This window comes from Scyliorhinus torazame, chromosome 5, assembly GCF_047496885.1.
Source record: "Scyliorhinus torazame isolate Kashiwa2021f chromosome 5, sScyTor2.1, whole genome shotgun sequence".
NCBI classification, from domain to species: Eukaryota; Metazoa; Chordata; class Chondrichthyes; order Carcharhiniformes; family Scyliorhinidae; genus Scyliorhinus; species Scyliorhinus torazame.
Genome location: NC_092711.1, coordinates 290,937,914 through 290,960,825, shown reverse-complemented (window position 1 = coordinate 290,960,825; position 22,912 = coordinate 290,937,914). Strand labels below are relative to the sequence as shown.

Genomic DNA, 22,912 nt, shown 5'->3' with positions numbered 1-22,912 from the left:
AAATTCCCAAGTTTAAAACTCACTCTGTCTGTGCCTCACTCCGGATGAGGCCTCTTTCATTGTTCTTGCGCACTGTACAAAACTTCCCTTTTTTATATTTGTGCCATTTTCCCGTTTTAATTAATTCTGAAGCTGTGAGCCATATTGTTCACAATTAGCGTGTAATTTAATTGGGTGGGTTTTCCGCTTAACTGAGCAGGGGTATTTAAAATTTACCAATTCAATCTTTTGAGTGTACCTCTGATAGTTGGTTGATGTAATTTTACTTTGGCATGGTCTGCTTTGTTTGGGTAGCTGGGAGATTTTGTCTTTGCAACATTGTAAGCCGCCAGGCAAAATTCATTCGATTCTTCCGCAAAATCTTTGCCATCTTCAAAATCTCGCTGCGGTGGCTGGACGATGGTTGGAAATCATGTGCACCAGCAACCTCACATTTTAATCATTTGTCGTGCTAAAACTTAAGGTTTCTAGCTTCCATTCTAATTTATTCATTCGCCCATGGGATGTGGGCATTGGTGGCTAGGTCAGTGTTTATTGCCCATCCCTAATTCCCTTGCAAAGGTGGTGGTGAACTGCCTGCTTGAACTGCTGCAGGTGGTGTAGGAACTCCCATACTGCTGTTAGGGAGGGAGTGCCAGGATTTTGCCCCAGCGACGGTGAAGAAACCGCAATATAGTTCCAAATCAGGATGGTGAGTGACTTGGAGGGGAACCTGCAGATGGTGGTGTTTCCATGCATATGCTGTCCTTGTCCTTCTAGGTGGTAGAGGTTGTGAGTTTGGGAGGTGAGTTCGAAGGAACCTTGGTGAGTTGCTGCAGTGCATCATGTCGATGGTACATACTGCTGTCACTATACACCAGTGCAATAGGGAGTGAATGGTGAATGTGGTGGATTATCATAGATTATCATAGAATTTACAGTGCAGAAGGAGGCCATTCGGCCCATCGAGTCTGCACCGGCTCTTGGAAAGAGCACCCTACCCAAGGTCAACACCTCCACCCTATCGCCCCAACCCAGCAACCCCACCCAACACTAAGGGCAATTTTGGACACTAAGGGCAACCCATCATGGCCAATCCACCTAACCTGCACATCTTTGGACTGTGGGAGGAAACCGGAGCACCCGGAAGAAACCCACGCAGACACTGGGAGAACGTGCAGACTCCGCGCAGACAGTGACCCAGCGGGGAATGGAACCTGGGACCCTGGCGCTGTGAAGACACAGTGCTATCCACTTGTGCTACCGTGCTGCCCCTCCTTCCTGGGCGATGGATGGGGTGCCAATCGAGGGGGTTGTTTTGTCCTGAATAGTGTCAAGCTTCCTGAGTGTTAATGGAGTTGCACTCATCCAGGCAAGTAGAGAATATTCCATCACACTCTTGACATGTGCTTTGGGGAGTCGCGAGGTGATTTGATTTTGGCCATTATCTGGGAATTCACTGCAGAATTCCCAGCCTCCAACCTGCTCTTGTAGCTACAGTATTTGTATGGCTTGTCTTTTTCAGTTTCTGGTCAGTGGCAACCACTCCCCTCCCATCCCCACACCCAAAGATATTGATAGTGGGGGATTCAGTGATGGTAAGGCCTTTGAATATCGAGGGGCGATGATTAGATTCTCTCTTCTTGTAGATGGTCATTGCTTGTCACTTGTGTGCGAATGTTACCACAAATGTTACTTGCCCCTTATCAGCCCAAGTTTGAATATTATCCAGGTCTTGCTGCATACTTACATGGACTGCTTCAGCATCTGAGGAGTTGGGAAAAGATGCCGAACATTGCTGAACACTGGGCAATCTTTCTTCCTTCTGGGGCTGATCAGCTTGAATTATATTTATAGTTACAAAATTAATGAGTCACCGACCAAAGCATTTAGTCTCGTACTACAATAAAGGTGAAACTATTTTTAGTATTCTGAGCATTCACTGAGGCAATTCTGGTAAGTTAATGGAGTAGAAAAAATAGGCATGCGCCCATCGAAACAAGTTGTTAAACATAATTATTAACTCTCAAAATAATTTTGTTTATAACCCACTTCCTCCTCCACCCCTGATGTGTTTTAATTTCCTCCCTCACTCAGTCTGGAGCTTTGTGAGCCAATTGAAGGCTCTCAAATAGTGGGGACTCTGACATCGCTGCCTTTAGCTCCTACCACAAAGTCCACGCCCTTTGCTGTCAGCTACCACTTTCTGGTCATTGTCTCAGATTGACACAGATCCAGTTCGACCCTAGTTTAAGGCTTCTGAATGATCGCGATAGACCGACTTTTTGAAAAACCACAAATCTGAAGGAGTTTTGATTGTGGCCATTAAAATAATGAAAGACGGGATTTTGTCCAAGTGGAAAGGCTTCTCAATTTGGGATAGGGTGGGGAAGATGAAAAGACCTAAGGTGACGTTGCAAAAGCAAAGAACATAGTTACATGACGCAAATTCAAGAGAGTTGTCAATGGTTTGATTATTGCAGTGATTGATTTTTGGAAGCATCCAAAACTAAGCTGGCCAAGTTTCCAAGAATGGCTGAATTATCTATACATAGATTGTAGGTGGATCATTGGATTTATCCACCCAGATGCAGTATTTCCAGGAGCTTGCTTGATTAGCTTCAGAAGTCATTCATATTTATTTCTCTCTCCTCGGTGATTGAGTTTGTAGATGGGTGGACACACTGTGAAGCGATGTGATGTTGCACAAATTTACACCTGGACTGCTCTTGTTGAACCAGCTCATCTTTTTTGATGTGTCCATGATCCTCTGCCTTTCTCCTGCCCTCTCCACCTGAGATCTCCCTTTAAACCCTCTTGTTGCCACTCCTGACTGGCACACTATCCAGTGTGTATTAGGATCTTAAAAAGCTTCTTTATCCTAACAGTGTCTCAAAGTGCACCATGAACTGGATTACTTTCAGCGGGTGGAATTTCCCGTTATTTGCGCAGAGTTTTGGCGGAGGCGAGGTAAATGGGCAGGCAGCGCGCCAGCTGCACCGCCAGCTTTTCTCACCACATTTTGTCGCAGAAAGAAAATGTCCCGCTGTTTCCCACACCGTCCCTCTGGCAGGGCGAGGCCTAGCTACAGAGATTAATGGTGCCCAATCCGCAAATTAAACAAAAACAACCCCCACCCCTTAACGGATAAGCCCAACCACCCCTTCCATGGAGTCCCCCAGAACTACCCGCTGGCACTGCCCCCGATTCCGCCTAGTGGTTATAATTACTGGTGGGTTCCCTTTGCCAAGTTCACGTTTTACAAAAGCAGTTATAAACCTCGCTGATGTGACGTCATGCCGGCGAAGAGGAAATGCCATAGAATTCCAAATGTCGCGGCGAACGTGGGCGCAAAATTGTGGCAAAATCATGTCGGCAAGCGTGCAGCGAGCATGTTTTTCAAATGTCCCATAAGGAGGAAAAACTTAAATAGCCAGTTAACCGGATCTTTGGTGTTATTGTTGAGTGAGCAGCATTGGCCTGGGCATTAGGACATCTTCTAATCTTCCTTGAATAGCGCCGTAAGATCTTCACTGTTCAGTTGATTTGTTGGAACATGTTGGCACCTCAAAACAAACAGCACTCTGTCAATACTGCACAGAACCTTCGGGCTAGTTTGATTTCGAACACTTTCCAAAGTGCTATTAACAGGAGCGACGATACTTCAAAACTCTTCCCAGCAAGAGAGTTTTCCCTTTGAAATTATTAATCCACAAACTTTCAGATCATATTTCATTTCGGGATATTGTATTGGAAATGTCTCCACATTGCATAATGTAAAATCAACAGAAGGATCTTGCATCATAAAAATGTGCTTCAGGAATGTGGAGAGTATTTTGATGTTTCTACCATGGTGTTATTTTATGTCAAAATCTCACTCCGTGTGTAACATGCCTGGGCAGTCTGGTTAAGAACTCTCAGTTGTTTAAGAAGGGTAGCAAGGATTATCCAAGGAACTACAGGTCGGTGAGCCTTGCATCAGTGGAAGGGAAATTACTGGAGAGAATTCTTCGAGACAGGATCTACACCCATTTGGAAGCAAGTGGACATATTAGCAAGAGGCAGCACGATTTTGTGAAGGGGAGATCGTGTCTCTCTAACTTGATAGAGTTTTTCGAGGAGGTCACAAAGATGATTGATGCAGGTAGGGCAGTGGATGTTGTCCATATGGACTTCAGTAAGGCATTTGACAAGGTCCCTCATGACAGACTGGTACAAAAGGTGAAGTCACAGGGGATCAGAGGTGAGCTGGCAAGATGGATACAGAACTGGCTAGGTCATAGAAGGCAGAGAGCAGCAATGGAAGGATGCTTTTCTGATTGGAGGACTGTGACTGGTGATGTTCCGCAGGGATCAGTACTGGGACCGTTGCTGTTCATAGTATATATAAATGATTTGGAGGAAAATGTAACTGGTCTAATCAGTAAGTTTGCGGACGATATAAAGGTTGGTGGACCTGCGGATAGCAATGAGAACTTTATACAGCATACAGCAGGATTTAGATCGTTTGGGACTTGGGCAGAGAGATGGTAGATGGAGTTTAATCTGGACAAATGTGAGGTAATGCATATTGGAAGGTCTAATGCAGCTAGGGAATATACAGTGAATGGTAGAACCCTCAAGAGTATTGACAGAGAGATCTAGGTGTACAGGTCTACAGGTCACTGAAAGGGGCAACACAGGTGGAGAAGGTATTCAAGAAGGAATACGGCATGCTTGCTTTCATTGGCCGGGGCATTGAGTATAAAAATTGGCAAGTCATGTTGCAGCTGTATAGAACCTTAGTTAGGCCACACTTGGAGTATAGTGTTCAATTCTGGTCGCCACACTACCAGAAGGATGTGAAGGCTTTAGAGAGGGTGCAGAAGAGATTTACCAGGATGTTGCCTGGTATGGAGAGCATTAGCTATGAGGAGAGGTTGAATAAACTGGAACGAAGGAGGTTGAGGGGTGACCTGATAGACGTCTTCAAAATTATGAAGGGCATAGAAAGAATGGATAGTCAGAGTGGATAGTCAGAGACTTTTTCCCAGGGTAGAGTGATCAATTACTAGGGGGCATAGGTGCGAGGGGCAAGGTTTAGAGGAGATGTACGAGGCAAGTTTTTTTACACCGAGGCTCGTGGGTGCCTGGAACTCGCTGCCAGAGGAGGTAGTGGAAGCAGGGACGATCGTGACGTTTAAGGGGCACTTTGACAAATACATGAATAGGATGGGAATAGAGGGATACGGACCCTGGAAGTGCAGAAGATTTTAGATTAGACGGGCAGCATGTCGGTGCAGGCTTGGAGGGCCGAAGGACCTGTTCCTGTGCTGTACTTTTCTTTGTTCTTTGGAGTCAGCAGCATAATTGGAGACTGAGAGCGTGAGTTATAGCACTCCCTCTGAGTAGCCTGACCTACTGGGTTTTGGTCTTGCTTGTGTAGCTGCACTGTGGATGAAAATTGACTATTTAACAGACCTTTAGCTGTCTACATCTTTAATAATTACATTCTATAAAAGTTGCATGCAGCAGTCTGTGTGAATGTCTGAAAACCGCAATAATGTTGTTAGGCGGTAAAAAGTAGAATGTGAATGATATTTCAGAATGTTTTCTTTAAGGATGTTTTAAAGAACTTCCAACATGTCTTCAATGGTTTATTCCCTGCTTCTGGGCAGCTGAGAGGACCAGTACATGGACTGCTCCCAGGCCAACACTTCAGGCCTGATTGTAATCAAAGAGCCGCATTGCAGTAAGGCCACAATGCTATTTTACCCACAATAGAAGGGAAAACAGTACATCCGGACACTGTGTGCAGTTTTGGTCTCCTTATCTAAGAAAGGATATACTTGCTGTAGAGGGAGTGCACCGAAGGTTCACCAGACCTATTCCTGGGATGGCAGGATTCTCACATGAGGAGAGATTGGGTGGACTGGGTCCGTTTTCACTGGAGTTTAGAAGAAGGGGACCTAATCGAAACATATAAAATTCTGATAGGGTTCAACAGACTGGATGCAGAGATGTCCAGAACAAGGGGTCACGATCTCAGGATATGGGATGGGCCATTTAGAACTGAGATGCGGAGAAACGCCTTCACTCAAGACGGTGGTGAACCTGGGGAATTCTCTGCTACAAAAGGCTGTGGAGGCCAAACCCACTGAATATATTTAAGACGGAAATAGATACCTTTCTAGAGTCTAAATGTGTCACAGGGTATTGAGAGAGATCGGGTGTAGTGTATGGCATTGAGGTAGAGGACCAGCCATGATCGTGAATGGCGGAGCAGCTCGAAGGGCTAAATGGCTAGCTCCTACTCCTATTGTCTGTGTTTCTATGAAAGCCTGAGTGGAGCAAACCCCCCAGAGAAAGCTGGCCTGGGGGCCGGTAGTAGCAGAGTGGTCAGAAGATTTTTCTTTCCAGTAATTGGGAGTGTTCCTGCCCTAATTTGGATTCTGAACACCATTCCTGCAAGCTTCAGGCAAGAGCTGGATGTAGGCTCAACACTAATATCAGCCAGGGCCCCACACATTTCCCTGTGACCCTGCTACGGGCTTCCCTGGCAACTGCTCCTGCCCGAGTTAATATGCATGGTGCGTTCAAAAAGGCATTGTCATAAAAACATGCAGTAATTCTAATTAGAAAAAATTAAAATAACGGTTTTTGCTTTTAATTACAGATCTTTCTCCTTGCCTGTCCCCCCTGTAGAATGGCCCTGATTGTTTTCAGGTAAGAATTGTTCTGTTTAGGTATCTATTTCTAACTTTTGTGTCCATGAATAGAATTCTAGACATAAATCATGACGTGAGTGCCTGTAGTCAACAGAATAATTGCAGATATGATTCAGAAGATCTACAAAGGAAAAGTTAACTCTACTTCAGAGACTCTGTTGAATAATTACTGGTTATAACCTATATTAATTAGTCTCCAGAGTAACTCTCTCTAGCTCCTGTAACTCCTCTGCTAGACTGTGTTTCACTCTCTTCCAGTTACCAAACTGAACATTGTAGAAACTGAATTAAACATTTTTGTATTTATTCACAAATAGAAGGACAACCGTTTCCTCAACTAATTCAGTTCATCTTATTTATCATAAATAGTTAGACTCGGTATGACTTTTAATGAGATTTTAAGTTTAATTTCATTCCTCCGTTTTAAAACAAAAACAATTATCTGTTTAATTCATTGTTTCCCCCACCTCCCTGTCCTGTCTCTTTGGTAAAATCAAAGATATACCTTATGTAAAAAAAAATCGGTGCGATTCAAGACATTGTCCAACATAATAAAAGCGAAGGATTTGTAAGGTAAGTCTGCTGCTGGTTTGCATATATCATTGTTTCTCAGTCAGGGTTGTTATACATTTAAAAAAATATTTATTACTGCAGTCGTTAAGGTTGTTTATCAGGGTGAGGTTGTTTCTGGAGGCCCACTCTAGGAGCACCATCGGTGTCTGGTGTTGAGTAATCTCAAGTCAGTGTGATGGTTGTTGAAGCCTCCCAGGTAGGTAACTTCATTGCAGCAATAATGTAAGCCTACCTGCGACACTGATGAAGATTATTATTATTAGCTGGATGGGGCAGTATTGGCAAGACTGGCTGTTCCCAGCTGGAGGCTTGTAGATTTTCACATTATGGAAACCGCTGACCCAAATTGTTTCACAGAATGTGGTTAATGACACTGATCCATGGACAGGCCCATGGACTACAAGAGGGCTCATTGTTCACCTCAATCCTGTTCAACATAATACATACAAACAACCTGCCAAAAACCATGTCCTCTGCGAGTTCAACTATGCCGTTAACATCTGTTGTGCCACCCAAACTCCATCCTTCTGCACTTCGGACCAGATCCTTAACAAATGTGTTGCAAATTTCCATGGAATCCCGAGAGCGCAGAAGAAGGCCATTCAGCCCATTGCCTGCAAAGGCCCTCCAAATCAACACTCGACTGAGGCCCATGCCCCCAGCCAATCCCCGTAACCCCGCACGTTGATCATGGCCAATCCACCTAACCTGCACATCTTTGTACTGCGGAAGGAGCAGGAGCACCGAACGGAAACCCACACAGGCATGGGGAGACCGTACAAACGCCACACAGTCGCCCAAGACTGCAATCGAACCCTGGTGTCTGGCACTGAGACAGCAGTGCTAACTGTGCTGCCAAACTGCATTCTCTGTCTGGACCGTATTCTCTGCTTTCAGGAAAAGCAGGGCTCAAACGATCTGGTCATCAACATGGGTGGTGTTGGGGACAGGAAAGAATGGTTGAAGTGGCAATCCAGTGGTGGTTGCCACTTCATGGTCGATCTGGGTAAATATCTCACTCTGTAGTCCAGATAGAATTGTCGGTCTGTGCTTTGCGTTCTTTTGAAATTAGTCTCTTTCGGGAAGAATTTGTTTTGGAATTTCAGTGAAACAACATAACGTTTTCTTTGTGTAATCTTTTGTTAATGCCAATTTCCAGAGTTGTGGAATTGTTTTTCACTTGGGCAGATGGACCATGTATTCAGCTGGTGCCTGTAGTTGGCTACACAAATGGGGTAAAATTACGTCAAATTAGTTTAGAATTCTTGGCTCTTAATGAAAAATATGGTGGGTTCTTTTATTGCACACTTCATGATTCTGTAGAGGAATAGGACTAGCTGAGTAACTCTTAGAGAGATGGCACAGATTTGATGGGCTGAATGGCCTCCTTTGTGGTAACCATTCAATTATAATTGGCAATGTCAAAATTAGGGCTCAAGAATTTTGCTCACCATGCAAGCCTGACGCTGAAGCAGGGTGTAACAAAGTCATCCTGGAGGGCAATGTCTTGCTGCGTATCGCGCATGCTCACGAATGGGCCTGGGGCTACCATTTTCAGACCGGAAAAGTGCCGAGTCTGCTTCAAGTTACCCTGGAAGGGCAAGGGGCCAGATTCTCCGTTTCTGAGGCTACGTGCGGAGGATCCGTGGCGTTTTTTACGTGGACGAAAATTGGTGCCGCCCCCTCACCGATGCTGCGACCGATGAGGGACTAGCAGCCGCACCATGTAAAACTCCCAGCCTCCATGAAGTAAACGGTCAGAGAATTGCCGAGTCTGTGGCCGTGTATGCACATGGCGATGACCTGCAACGGTCGCGCCGCACAACATGGCACCGGTCGTGTGCGGACCTGACCTGCCAGATAGTCCCGTCCCCCCCCCCCCCAGCTAGTAGCACGGCTCCCACCTGACTGTGGCGGCGTTGTGCACAGTCCGCAGCCGCTACGTCAGGTTCCCGCACGGCTGGGACCGCAAGTGGTGAACTCGGCCCATCGGGGCATGGCCTTCAAGTGACTTCCTGAGGCTGTCATAACGGCGTGTGGCGTGGGCCGCGATGATGCTGTTTCAGAAAGCAGGCAGCATAATCAAAGACCCCATCCACCCGGGTTATTCTCTCTTCCAACATCTTCCATCGGCAGGAGAACATGCATGAATAGATTCAAAAACAGCTTCTCCCGTGCTGTTACCAGACTCCTGAATGACTCTTTTATGGACTTAACTGATCTCTTCCCACATCTTCTCTTCTGAGTAGTTCTACACTCCGTATGCTCACCTGATGCCTGTGTCTATGGATTTCCATTGTGTATTTATTAGTATGTTCTATGAGTTTTTTCATGAATGGAATGATCTGTCTGGACTGTACGCAGAACAATACTTTTCACTGTACCTCGGTACACGTGACTGAACATATCCAATCCAATCGTGACCAATCCGAGCCAACTTGCCAACCAACTCTTTTTTTCTCATGTAGTACAATTCTTTGCAACCTTTGACATTCTTGTGTATGTCCTGATGAGTGGAATATGAAAAGCTTCGACAACAATCCTCTTCTCAGTGATACTGAGGTTCTGTATGACCCAGCAGTAATTCAGTTATTCTATGATTAACTTGCATAAAATTCATCAGGCCATCAGCCTGTCCCCCCTGTGATATTTAGCCCAAAGTTGGAAATTTCCTATGCAATGGGAAAAGAGTAACTAGGGAGAAAGTAGGACCTCTTAAAGATCCACAAGGTCATCTATGTGTAGATTCACAAGAGATGGGTGAGATCCTGAATGATGGTGATGCATTTTGGTCGATCGAAAAAATGTGAGGTGATGCATTTTGGTCGATCGAATCGGGGCAGGACACACTCAATTAATGGTACGGTATTTGGGGAGAGTTAGCGAAAAGAGAACTAGGAGCACAGGTTCATAGCTCCTTGAAAGTGGAGTCACAGGTGGACAGGGTGGTGAAGAAGGCATTCGGCATGCATGGTTTCATTGGTTAGAACATTGAATACAGGAGTTGGGACGCCTTGTTGAAGTTATACAAGACATTAGTACGGCCACTCTTGGGTTACTGTGTACAGTTCTGGTCACCCTATTAGAGAAAGGGTATTATTAAACTAGAAAGAGTGGAGAAAAGATTTACTCGGATGCTACAGGGACTTGATGTTGTAAGGAGAGGCTGGATTTCCCTGGAGCGTAGGAGGCTTAGGGATGATCTTATAGAGGTCTATAAAATAATGAAGGGCATTGATAAGGTAGATAGTCAACATCTTTTCCAAAGGTAAGGCAGTCTAAAACTAGAGGGCATAGGTTTAAGGTGAGAGGGGAGAGATACAAAAGGGTCCAGAGAGGCAATTTTTTCACACACAGGGTGGTGAGTGTCTGGAACGAGCTGCCAGAGGCAGGAGCAGAGGCAGGTATGGTTTTGTCTTTTAAGAAGCATTTACACAGTTATATGGGTATGGAGGGATATGAGCCAAATGTAGGCAATTGGGACTAGCTTAGTGGTAAAAACTGGGCGGAGTGGACAACGAAAGAGAAGATGCTGGAAAATCTCAGCAAGTCTGGCAGCATCTGTAGGGAGAGAAAAGAGCTAACGTTTCGAGTCCAATGACTCTTTGTCAAAGTGGACAAGTTGGGCTGAAGGGCCTGTTTCATGCTGTAAACCTCTACCATGTGGAAATGGGAGTTGGGACCAAACCTAGGTTGAGTTCCTGGCGCTGTCTGCAGGCTGGCTAGGGAGTGGAATTTTATGATCCTCGGGGTCTTAATTGGCTTGGAGGCGGGTCTGCCACCATATTGGGTAGATTCAGAGGGGGAGGGGGGAGGAAAATGGAGGTGGGCCAAATTTATTCCTTAATACATCAGCTCAGACCTTTGGTTAGATACGTGGTGACTGTTGAGTTGTATATGGAAGGCCTCAAAATGTACTTAATTATGTTTTAAAGTATTTTTAACATTGAAATACATTTTCCCCCAATCCCACACCTACCTACAACCTAATCTCACCCTCCACTCCCATCCTGTTCACTCATCCCACTCTCCCCCCCCCCCCCCCCCCCCTTATACCACCCTTTTACATATTCTAAACATAAAACGGGATTAATTCCTCTCAAAAGAAATTTGACCTTGTGAACTCGAATTTCAGCAGATGTCTAAACTGCAAACCTAAACGTGATTTAAAAAAAATAAGAAGTTACTTGCCTTTTAAAGCTCTTCCAACTCCTATGCAGGTGAGGTAAAACTCGACAGCTGAAGAACCTCGGCCACCTCGCAGAAAATCATAAAAGCTTTCTGGAATGAACCCGCCACAGTTTAATTGAGGTTAGGAGCGTGACTGTTTTCTGCCCGCTCTGTCTCCCGCCCTCCTCAAAAAGATGGAGGTCGATTTCCAGCCATGTCACACGGTGGCCATTTTGTTTGCTGACCCTCCATTCCTCTCTGAATCTCAGCGATAAATTCCTGGCCTAACGTTACCATAAAGTCCAGGTATCTATTTGTTTTTCAGGCTGGTCAAATCAGCAATGTTATTTTTTTTTTCAAGTACTCGTGTGACTCTCTGAAGTGGGCATGGAAAACAAATCTCTTTGCTCGTCGGCTGAATTTATAAAAATATGTTCATGGGATGTGGGCATTGCTGGCTGTGCTCAGCATTTATTGCCCATCCCTGAGGGCATTTAAGAGTTAACCACATTGCTGTGGGCCTGAAGTCACATGTAGACCAGACCAGATAAGGACGGCAGATTTCCTTCCTTAAAGGCCATTAACAATAATTAAGAGCGGCACATGGCGCAGTGGTTAGCACTGAGACTACGGTGCTGAGGACCCGGGTTCGAATCCCGGCTCTGGGTCATTGTCTGTGTGGAGTTTGCACATTCTCCCTGTGTCCCTACAACCCAAAAGATCTGCAGGTTAGGTGGATTGGCCATGCTAAATTGCCCCTTAATTGGAATAAAAATAATAATTGGGTATCTAAATTTATTTATTTTTTAAAAATAATAATCGTTAATAATAATAGGCTTATACTAACACTGCAATGAAGTTACTGTGAAAATCTCCTAGTCGCCACATTCTGGCGCCTATTCCGGTACACAGGGAGACTTCAGAATGCCCAATTCACGAGCATGACTTTCGGGACTTGTGGGAGGAAATCGGAGCACCCGGAGGAAACTCGCGTGGACACAGGGAGAAGTGCAGACTCCGCATAGACAGTGGCCCAAGCCGGGAATCGAACCTGGGACCCTGGTGCTGTGTAGCCAGTGTTACCCACAGTGCTAACGTGCTGTCCACCAGATGGGGTTTTTACAGCAATCGATAATGGTTTCATGGTCACCATTCGACTTTTAATTCTAGATTTTTTTATTCGGATCGAATTTCACCATCTGCCATGGCGGGATTTGAACTCAGGTCCCCAGAGAATGACTCTGGGTCTCTGGATTGCTAGACCAGTGACAATACCACTACGCTACTGCCTCCCCAAAACAAATCAAACAAAAGTGACTTGTTCAAGCTAAGGGAGCAGAATTTGAATTCGCCGGCTAAGAAGTTAAAAATAGAATGTTTAAGATGGATCAATGCAATCTGTTACATGCCTCCGAGCATCTTAGTCCCTGCTACTGGCACAAGTACTATGATTAATTGGATGAACATGATTTGACACTGTAATTAAATGGACACAAACCTTCTAATTACTTTCAGGTCCATGTGTCTTTGTCCCAGAAGATAGTTCCTTGAAGACAAAATACCATTTGTGCTTTTAATAGCCTGTGACCAAGTAGGTTTTTAATGCAGTTGTTCTGAACCACCTTTTTAACAAAATAAATGCCGGCCCTCCTTTCTTCCATCGTAATGTCAGAATTGGAGATGTTCAGGGCAGTACGGTGGCGCAGTGGTTAGCACTGCTGCCTCATGGCGCCGAGGTCCCAGGTTCGATCCTGGCTTTGGGTCACTGTCCATGTGGAGTTTGCACTTTCTCCCCCAAACCCAGAAGATGTGCAGGGTAGGTGGATTGGCCACGTTAAATTGCCCCTTAATTGGAAAAAATGAATTGGACAATCTAAATTTACAAAAAAAGAAAAAGAAAAAAGAAATGGAGATGTTCGCTAAGAACTACACAATGGTCAGCACCATTCGCGACTCCTCGGATACTGAAGCAGTCCATGTCCTAATGCAGAGAGACCTGGACAATATCGCGGCTTGGGCGTGACAAGTAACCCTTCGTGCCACACAAGTGCCAGGCAATGACCATCTCCAACAAGAGAGAACCTAGCCATCGCCCCTTGACATTCAATAACCTTGCCATCTCTGAATTTCCCTCTGTCAACATCTGGAAGTTACCATTGACCAGAGGTTGAACTGAACTAGCCATATGAATACTGTGGTTACAAGAGCAAGTCAGAGACTAGGAATCCTGCGGCGAGTAACTCCCCTCCTGATCACCCAAATCCTGTCCACCATCTACAAGGCAGAAGTCGGGAGTGTGATGGAATACTCTCCACTTGCCTGGGTGAGTGCAGCTTCAACAACTCGAGAAGCTCGACACCATCCAGGACAACTTTCTCCGACTGTGTATTTCGAAAGGAAGAGCAACGGTCTACAAATTGCGGCTGGGCAGTTTTTGTTGCTGTCACAGAGGGTTACAAATTTGCCAGTATTTGTCTGTTTTGGACATTTTGAGTATCTTTAGAAATGAACTGAACGTGCGAGTCATGAGGTGAGTTCCTAGCTTTGCAGATGATGCAATGATAATGGGGTTGGTAGACTTTATAAGCGGACCAGGACAAAGTATAGAATGGGCGGGGTTCTCCGTTCCGGAGTGTAAGGGCTCCTGCCAGCGGAGAATCTGGACGGATTCCAGTTGGTGGTCAGAGCGTTGCCAAGGTGCTTTACCATACCTCTGCTGGGCAAGTTTATGCATTGCAGCAGGAGCACTGGCTTTCCTTCCCTTCACGGGCTTGGGCAGCTATTTTGAACGGACACCCTGATCCCAGCATCCAGCCCTCAGTTCCCGCCTCCTGGCATTGCCAAAGGCTCACTTCCCCCCCCCTTGTATCATGGCACTGACACCCTGGCAGTGACACCCAGCCTGGCATGATAGACCTCAAGGGAGGTCAAGGGCGTTAGCCCATTGTTCCCATGCACCACTGCCAGGCTGTAGAGGGAGGTACCCAAGGGTCCTGATATTTGGATGGGCTTGGGCTATATGTAAGGAGTGTACCCCTAGACCCTCCCCTGTTATTGGGTCCCAATGTGTGAACCACCCCTTCCAGTCCTGGGCAACCTGAAGATCACCACTGCCATGGTGATCACAAGCAGCCCTCTATTCAAAATCTTCATCCTGGTCTGATTTATTTAAACGCTGATGTGGCCTTCTCCCTCTGAACTGCTCTGCCTGATAGTTCCAGAGTAGATCAGGCAGTTCATTGAAGATTCCAGTCCAGAGGACTTTCCCTTTCCACACACCTCCTCCCTCAGCCCAATGATTATAAAACTGTTGCGGTTTGAAGTGTCAGAGCCTCCCAGAAAGCCACAGTCTGAAATCCCTGAGATCCTTTGAAATGGTGAGCATTCATTCAATGCTTGAATGCATCTGAGCTGACCCCCATTGATTCTAACCACAATGTATATAAACATTCTTGTCATGATTGACAGTTCCTGACCACTTCAATAATGCTAAGTGCTTCCTGCAGTTGCAAATGAGGAAGTGAAACCACTTAGCTGTTTTGAAGTGGCCAGGAGCTGTCACAACAAGAATGTTTATAAAATTGTGGGTCAGATCAATGGAAGGTACTCTTGAGATGCATTCAAGCATGAAGGGAAAAATAAATAAACCCCCTAGCAGCTGTGCCTGAACTTGAAGCTGTCAATCACAGGCTAGTGAAAGGCACAGCTCTGTGAAATTGTATGGCTGCTTGGCATTTCAAATGACCTCCAAGGATTTGAAGCCTTTTTCAAATGTTGAGAGTTTTCCAGGAAGGCTTTGACGCTACAAACAGCTGCAGTTTCAAAGGCTAAGGGGCAGATGTTAGGGAAGGGAAAGTGTTCCTGCATTGATTCTACTCTGAATTGCCTGGACTGATCATTAGTTTTCAGGCACAGCAGTTCAGAGTGAGGAGGACACGTCAAAGTTTCAAAGGTCTGACCAGGATTATGCTGTTGAGCAGAGAGTGGCCTGAGATCACCATGCCGAGGCCGATTTCCAGGTTGCCCAGGGCTGGAAGGGGCAGTCCAGACACAGGATTCCCACCCAGGGGGAGTGGACTGGGGTCAAGCCCTCACCCACTGCCCAGGTCCACCCAATCCCCAGAATCATTGGGAAATCCCACCCTGCAGCCTGGAGGTGGCAGAGAGGGCACCTTAGCAGTGGGATGACCCAAGGCCGCACTTGGCCATACTTACACAGAAGCCTGCCCACTGGATTTCCTGTTGTGGGGTTGGAACAACAGTGGGTGTGGAGGGGTGGAGAATTGGGCTTCCAGCCCATTAATTGCTAGCAAATGAGTTCTATGCATGTTCCCACGGGACGAGAGACTGGGGATTGGTCTGCTGCCTGGCGCTGGTCCCATTTTTCGGCCTACGCTCCATTTTCCGCCGATTGGGATTCCCGATCGCAGCAGCAGAGAACAGAGAATCCAGTCCAAGGATTTGATAGTCTTGGGAATTGGCCTGGCAGGTGACAGATGAAATTCAATGCAGAGAAATTCAAAGCACTTGACATGGGGGCAGAACATTCCAGGCAGGGATCATTGCTGAAATAGAAACAAAATGATGTGCATGGAAACTAGAAGCAGTTGGCAGATGGAATGTAATGTGGGAAAATGTGAACGTATCCACTTTGGCAGGAAGAAGCGAAAAACAGTATACTGGTTAAATGGAGAGAGATTGCAGAACTTGGTGGTACCGATGTAGAAAACCTGAATATTATTGCACTCTGGAATGTTCTTTCATATATTTTGCGAACAAAGTATATTCTTCCAAAAAAACACTTGGTGGTACAGAGGGATCTGGGGTTACTGGTATATGAATCAAAAAGCTAATTTACAGGTACATCAAGTAATTAGGAAGGCAAATGGAATTTGTCATTTATTGTAAGGGGAATGGAATTGCAAGGGGGCGGGATTGTCTGTCGGCCGAGGGGGAAAACCCGATCGGGCGGAGAATTGGTTCCGACGCTGAAATCAAGCGGCCGCCGATTTGACGCCAAATTGCAATTCTCTGTCGCCTTGGCAGCGGCGCCAAGGTGTTCCGGAATGCATGTACAGTCAACACCATTTGCATATCATTAGCCGGCCTGACCCGGTTTTCTCCGGGGCCTCCGTGATTCTCCGCCTCCGATGGGCCGAGGTCCCGACGGTGCGGTTCACTTGTGCTTTCAAAAATCGGGAAACCAACATGGCGGCTGCTGAGGGAGAGAGAGGGGGTACGCAAAGTGTCCAACATCACCATAGTTTGCTGACAGTTGTGCCGCTGGCCGGGGGGGGGGCTTCTCCCAGGGCCGGGAGAATAGCGGGAGGTGGCCAGGAGGTGGGCTGTGGGGTCAGGGAAGACGGGCATGGAACACCATTGACGCGGCCTGCAAGGCAGCCATGCAGCTGCACATGCCGCTGACTGCTCACTGTGAACATGGGCCACAGGTCGTATGGATGTCTAGGTGCCCTCTGGCCCCAGCCGCCCCATCAGCGCGATGGGCATGCTCCTGTGCAATCAGTGCCATCCTGTTGGCTGGGATGGTGTGTGGGGAGTGCAGCGTATATATGCTTGTCAGCCTCCTGAGTGTCAATTGCGAATCTGGCACTGTTTCTCATTGGAATCAAATGTGTTCCACGTGGCACCGGTGCCAGTCCCTCAACAGTTGCTGAATCGTTCCAGGTGCAGCGCCACTTTTGTTTCATAGAATTTGTCGTGATACTCCACAAATCCTGCACCGGCGTCAACACCCAAGTCTCAGGATTGGAGAATCTAGCCCAGGGTGTTTTCATGCAGTTGTACAGGTCATTGGTGACACTCCATCTGGAGAGCTGTGTACAATTTTGGAATTCTTATTTTAGAAAAGGATATAACTGCATTAGAAACTGTTCAGAGAGGTGTCAGTTGATACCTTGGATGGAGAGCTCATCTTTTTGCATGAGGAAAGGATGAACAGGCTGGGCCTGTGTCTATTTGAGTTTAGGAGAATAAGAGGTAATAAAATGGAAACATCTACAAGATCCTGAGGTGATTTGATAGAGCGGAGACTGAAAGGATGCCTCCCCTTGTGGGAGAGATTAGAACGAGCAGATGCACTTTAAAAATAAGGCATCTCCCATTTAAGGCAGAGATGAGACATTATTTTTTCGAAGGGTTGAGTCTTTGGAACTCTCTTCCCTGGAGAGCAGTGGAGGCAGGGTCAATGAATACTTTTACGGCACAGGTTGATAGATTCTTGACCAACAAGGGAGTAAAAGGTTATTGAGGGGAGAGGGAAGAGGTCACACTCTGACCAGCCATATTATCAAATGGAAGAGTGGGCTTGGGGGGGGGGGGGGGGGGGGCAAATGGCCTACTCTTGCTCCTAATTCGTATGTTTGTCGGTTTTGGGGTCCTGGTAACATTGTGCAAATGGTGGGAATAAAGATTCTGGCATGGCCTCGGTTGCACATCAGTGACATACATTTTGGAGAAACCCTTGAACCACCTGGAGGACGCTGAGAACCACTGATCCAGACAGTGGGTGGTGGGGGACATGGTAACGACAGAAGTCACAGCTCAGTTCCATCTTGTGCGCACCCAATGTCAAATATCCAGCAGGAATTCTGAAAGCAATTGGGAGTGATCGTATCTCGAGCTGACATGTTTTACGTTCCCTCTCCCTTGCCCAACATTGCTGAGGTCAACTGAAGACCACACCTTGCCCACCTGAAATCATTTAGTTTCCAACAGAGATTAAGCCTGATAACTCCCTTAGCTGAGTGGCACAGCACCAAACCAGGAGGTACAATTACTCATTGAATCATCTGGACAGCTAGTAATTTACATCTTAATTATAAAGCTATTGTACCATTTAGATATAATGATCTAATAATTGGAAAAAGGAACTATGAATACAGGAGGTGAATGGAATGGAAAATGCCAGCATTTAGAAGATAAAAATAGAAAAAGGAACTTGCATTTTGTTGTAATTTTCCTTTTGAAATTGAGATCACAACAAGGTAACTTATGCATTTTATGAATCCATTACACAATGAAGGGTCCACTCCGAGAACTTTTATGGGGGTATTGTATATTTAGGTGTAGTGCTCATTTTGAGAGTACCTTCCCTTACAGAGCCAAAGACACCGGGCGGAATTCTCCCCATTTGAGACGCGGTGGTGGGCAGCTCCAGCACCAGGTTCTGTGCTTGGAAGCTTATTAGTTATGCACAAACAAGTTCCCCTCTGACTCCCTTGTGCGCCGGCAGCTAATGGCTTCAAACGTCCTGAGCCATATTTAAATACCAGTCCAGCACAATCGTATCACTCTCTTCGGCCAACCTGTCTTCACCAGACTACAGGATGTGAGCAACCCAGAGGACAAAGGCTAGTAGCCTCAAGGGGAAGTATCTTCCTTGATTCAAGCAGCTCCCGCCACCCCCATCTGGCCCTGAGCCCATCACCTGAAAGTCGCCCATGCCCGACTTGGACCATCTACCCACCACATCCCGAGTCTACATCCATCCCTTCCCAGTTATCAATGTGGTATCCCTTTGATCCCCTTGTTTGTGCGTTTTTCCTGCAGCCTTGTCCGTTCGTTGTCCATCTTCTTCCTCCAGCTTTATACGCCTGATTTGCCATTGTACGCTGCCCTCCCCCCACCCTGTCTTGCACAGCCCTTCCTCCACATTTCCCAATCTTTTCATTGTTGGGCTTCACTCGCCATCCCCATCTCGCACTCCATTCCCAGTTGAACTTTGCCCCTTTGCAGGGATGGCTGCATGCGTCCTGCAGCAAGGTGCTGCCCAGATAAACATTGCTGTGCGGCACGAAGTGGAAGGAGACCACTGTGCTCCCCAACCCCAGATCCAAGATGGCGATACAGGGGGATCCGTGGGTCCAGCGGCATGGTGCTGCCTGTGGAGATCAGCTGGGCATGGAGATTGTAGAATCATAGAAAATGTACAGCACAGAAGGAGGCCATTCGGCCCATCTTGTCCATGCCAGCCCGAGTATACCCACGTGCCCTTTCTAATCCCACCTGCACCCAGCCCATAGCCCTGTAGCTCACAGCACTTAAGGTGCAGATCCAGGTTTTTTTTAAAGAGCTTAGGGTCTCTGCCTCCACCACCAACCCGGGCAGCGAATTCCACTCTCCCACTACCCTCTGCGTAAAAAGGTTTTCCCTCATGTTACCTGTAAATCTTCTGCCTCTTATTTTGAATCTATGTCCTCTGGTTCTAGAATTCTCTGCGCTGGGCTCGGCAGACCGAAGCAAGTAGTTGGGAAGGACACAGAAAAAAGGGTCTATCGGGACATTTGGGGCTGACCTGGCAAAGCACCGGGCAGAGTTCAACCACGCAAAGTCGGCCCTGTACAGAACAATGTGAAATTCGGGATGTTATTCCCAGCTAGGCTCTGGGTGACATACCAGAATAAGGAATACAATTTTACCACCCCGGCAGAGGCGGATGAGTTTGTCCGTACGAACGGCCTGGACAAAAGGCAAATAGAACAGCGGTGAGGAAGACGCAGGGAAAAAAAGTGATGGACATGGTCAATTTTTACGCAGCACTGTACTGCCTCGCTATGAGTAGGAGAACTTGCTCATAGGAAGGAAGGGGCGAGGGCAGCAGAGCGTAGGAAAGGGTGAGGAGGAGACAGAGGAAAGTAATGGAATGGGCATAGGAGGGGGCTAAAGCAACCCCGGGCGGGGGGGGGGGGGGGCACCACAGCAGCAGCAGCAGGGAAAGCTAGGGCTAAGAAGCATGGGAGAGGGGGGGCCGCGGTACATCTCCCACCGCGAGAGAGGGCAGAAAGGGGATAGAGGGGAGAATCGGGACCATGGGAGAAACATAATGACAAGGAAGGGAAGGGCTCTAGACTGGCTTCAGCAGGTCAGGTCCGGGATGATGGAACAAGGTGGCACCAAAAGCAGCCACTTTGGAGGGTCCCTAAACAAACGGAAACCCCGGAACGCAGGGGCCCGACCTCATGGTGAGAACGGTGACCGCGGCCATTTTAGATGGCCCCGTAACCAAGGGAAACCCCGGAGCGCAGGGCCCGACCTCATGGTGAGAATGGTGACTGTGGCCATTTTAGATGGCCCCGTAACCAAGGGAAAACCCGGAGCGCAGGGGCCCTGCCTCATGGTGAGGACGGTGACCACGGTAATTTTCGATGGCTCCGTAACAAAGGGAAACCCCGGAGTGCAGGGACGCATCCACCAGTTAAGTATGGTTGATCACAGAAGAAGGGGGGCACAGAAACCCCCCAGCAGGATGATCACCCGGAATGTTAGGAGATTTAACGGCCCAATGAAGCCCACCTGAAAAGCATGAAAGTTTTCCTCCAAGATATGCACTTGAGGGAGAAAGACCAACTTTGGGTAAGGACAAACCAGCCATTCCTGCTACAGGACGAGAGCTAGAGTGGTAAATATTTTGATAAGCAAGAGGACGGTGTTCACGGCGACAAAAACAGTCACGGACCAAGGGGGGTGACAAAACACGATCAGCAGTGTCCTAGACGGGGTACCGGTAGTCCTGGCAAATGTGTACACGCCCACTGGGATGACACGGAATTCATAAAGAAGACCATGGTGGAAATCCCCAATACCGACACACGTTAACTGATGGGGGGCGGGACTTTAACTGTGTACAGGACCCACTGATGGACCCCAGAACAGGGAAATGACAGGCTAGGGAACTGGGAACGTTTATGGTGCAGATGGGGACAGTGGACCCATGGCGATTCCTGCACTCAGGTGAGGAATTTTTGCTCTTCTCACAAGGTCTACACCCGCATCGTGGGGAAAACGGTGCTTCCAGAAATAGTCAGAGTGGAATACTTTGTGGTTGTAAATCCGACCACGCTTCACATTACATGAATGTGAGGTTGGACACGACCCTCTTGGCCGACAAGGTCCTCTGCCAGAAACACAGGCCATATGTTACAAACAACAAGAATGGGGATGTCTCGCCTTCCACGTTTTGGGAGGCACCGAAGGCTGTGATTAGAGGAGAAATTAAGGCTGCAAGGCTCGTAGAGGGCGGCTAGGCAACGACTGATTGACTCCTTACTGGAGGTCGAATGTACTACGAGGCCCCAGCCATAGAGCTTCTGGCGGAGAGGAAAAAGCTACAAATGAACTTTAACCTGCTATCCATCAGGAAGGCAGTGCACCAACTCCGCCAGACACATGGGGCCTTTTATGAACATGGAGAGAAGGCTAGCTGCCTGCTGGTTCACCAGCTGAGAAAGCAGGCAGCCACAAGGGAAATAGTACAGATGAAGGATAGCAGAGGCGGCCTGGTAGCCGAAACCCCCAAAAATCAACAAAGCGATGTACCGGGGATTGTACACCTCCGAGCCCCGTGACCGGGACGCAGGGATGAAACAGTCTCAATGGACTGGACATGCCAGTCGTGGGGGACGATAGATGGGGGTAGCTGGGAGCACCAATAGAAGTGGGAGAGGTCGTGGAGAAGATCAACTCCATGCAGGTGGGGAAGGCACCGGGACTCGACGGGTTCCTGGCGGACTCCTACAAAATATTTGCACTTGCTCTCACCCCGCACCTGCAGGAGATGTACTCGCAAGGGGCACCTTGCCTCCAATGCCGCCTGTTCACTGATACCCAAAAAAGACAAAGACCCCCAACGGAATGCGAATCATGCAGACTCATTTCACTGCTCAACGTGGAGGCAAAAGTCCTGCCACGGGACTGGAGAACTGCATCCCAGAGGTGGTCGCAGAGGACCAGACAGGCTTTGCTGAGATAGACAGCTAAAGGACTACGGCTGAATGTGATACTGACCCCACCCGGGGAGAGAACACCAGAGGTGATCACCTCCCTGGACGCAGAAAAGGCCTTCGACAGAGTCGAGTGGAAGTACCTCATTGAGGTACTGGAGTGGTTTGTGATAGGGACAGGATTCACCTCATGGGTGAAACTCCTGTACAACACCCCCAAGGTGAACACCACCAGCTCTGAATACCTCCAGTTGCACAGAGGCACAAGGCAGGGATGACCGCTGTTCCCACTCCTGTTCACCCTGGCAATTGAACCCCTGGCACTCGCCCTACGAGACACGAGAGGCTGGACGGGAATCCGAAGAGGAGGCAAAGGGCACAAAGTCTCACTCTATGTGGATGACCTGCTCCTCTACATCTGGGACCCACAAATGGCATGAACAAACTCTCAAAGTTTCTGGGAGAGTTTGGAGCATTCTCAGGCCCCCCCCCCCCCCAAAAAGCCTTTTTCCATGCAATAGGCAAAATGATTATGGCCAAAGAGAAAATGCTGGAAAATCTGAGCAGGTCTGGCAGCATCTGTAGGGAGAGAAAAGAGCTAACGTTTCGAGTCCAGATGACCCTTTGTCAAAGCTAAAAGACTTAGAAAGTGGGAAATATTTATACTGTGGCGTGAGAGAATGAAAGATGAGTCATAGCCACAGAAACCAAGGGGAAAGAGTGCTAATGGCAGTCCCTGTCATA

General features: G+C 47.4%; 1 protein-coding gene across 1 annotated transcript in view; it reads left to right on the top strand.

Moving 5' to 3' along the window:
- LOC140421201 (transmembrane protein 164) overlaps window positions 1-22,912 on the top strand; it is a 201,360-nt gene that overhangs the window by 48,015 nt on the left and 130,433 nt on the right. Inside the window, exon 2 of the mRNA XM_072505726.1 lies at window positions 6,635-6,684. Coding sequence (XP_072361827.1) covers window positions 6,635-6,684 — 50 coding nt within the window. The remainder of the gene's footprint in view (window positions 1-6,634; window positions 6,685-22,912) is intronic.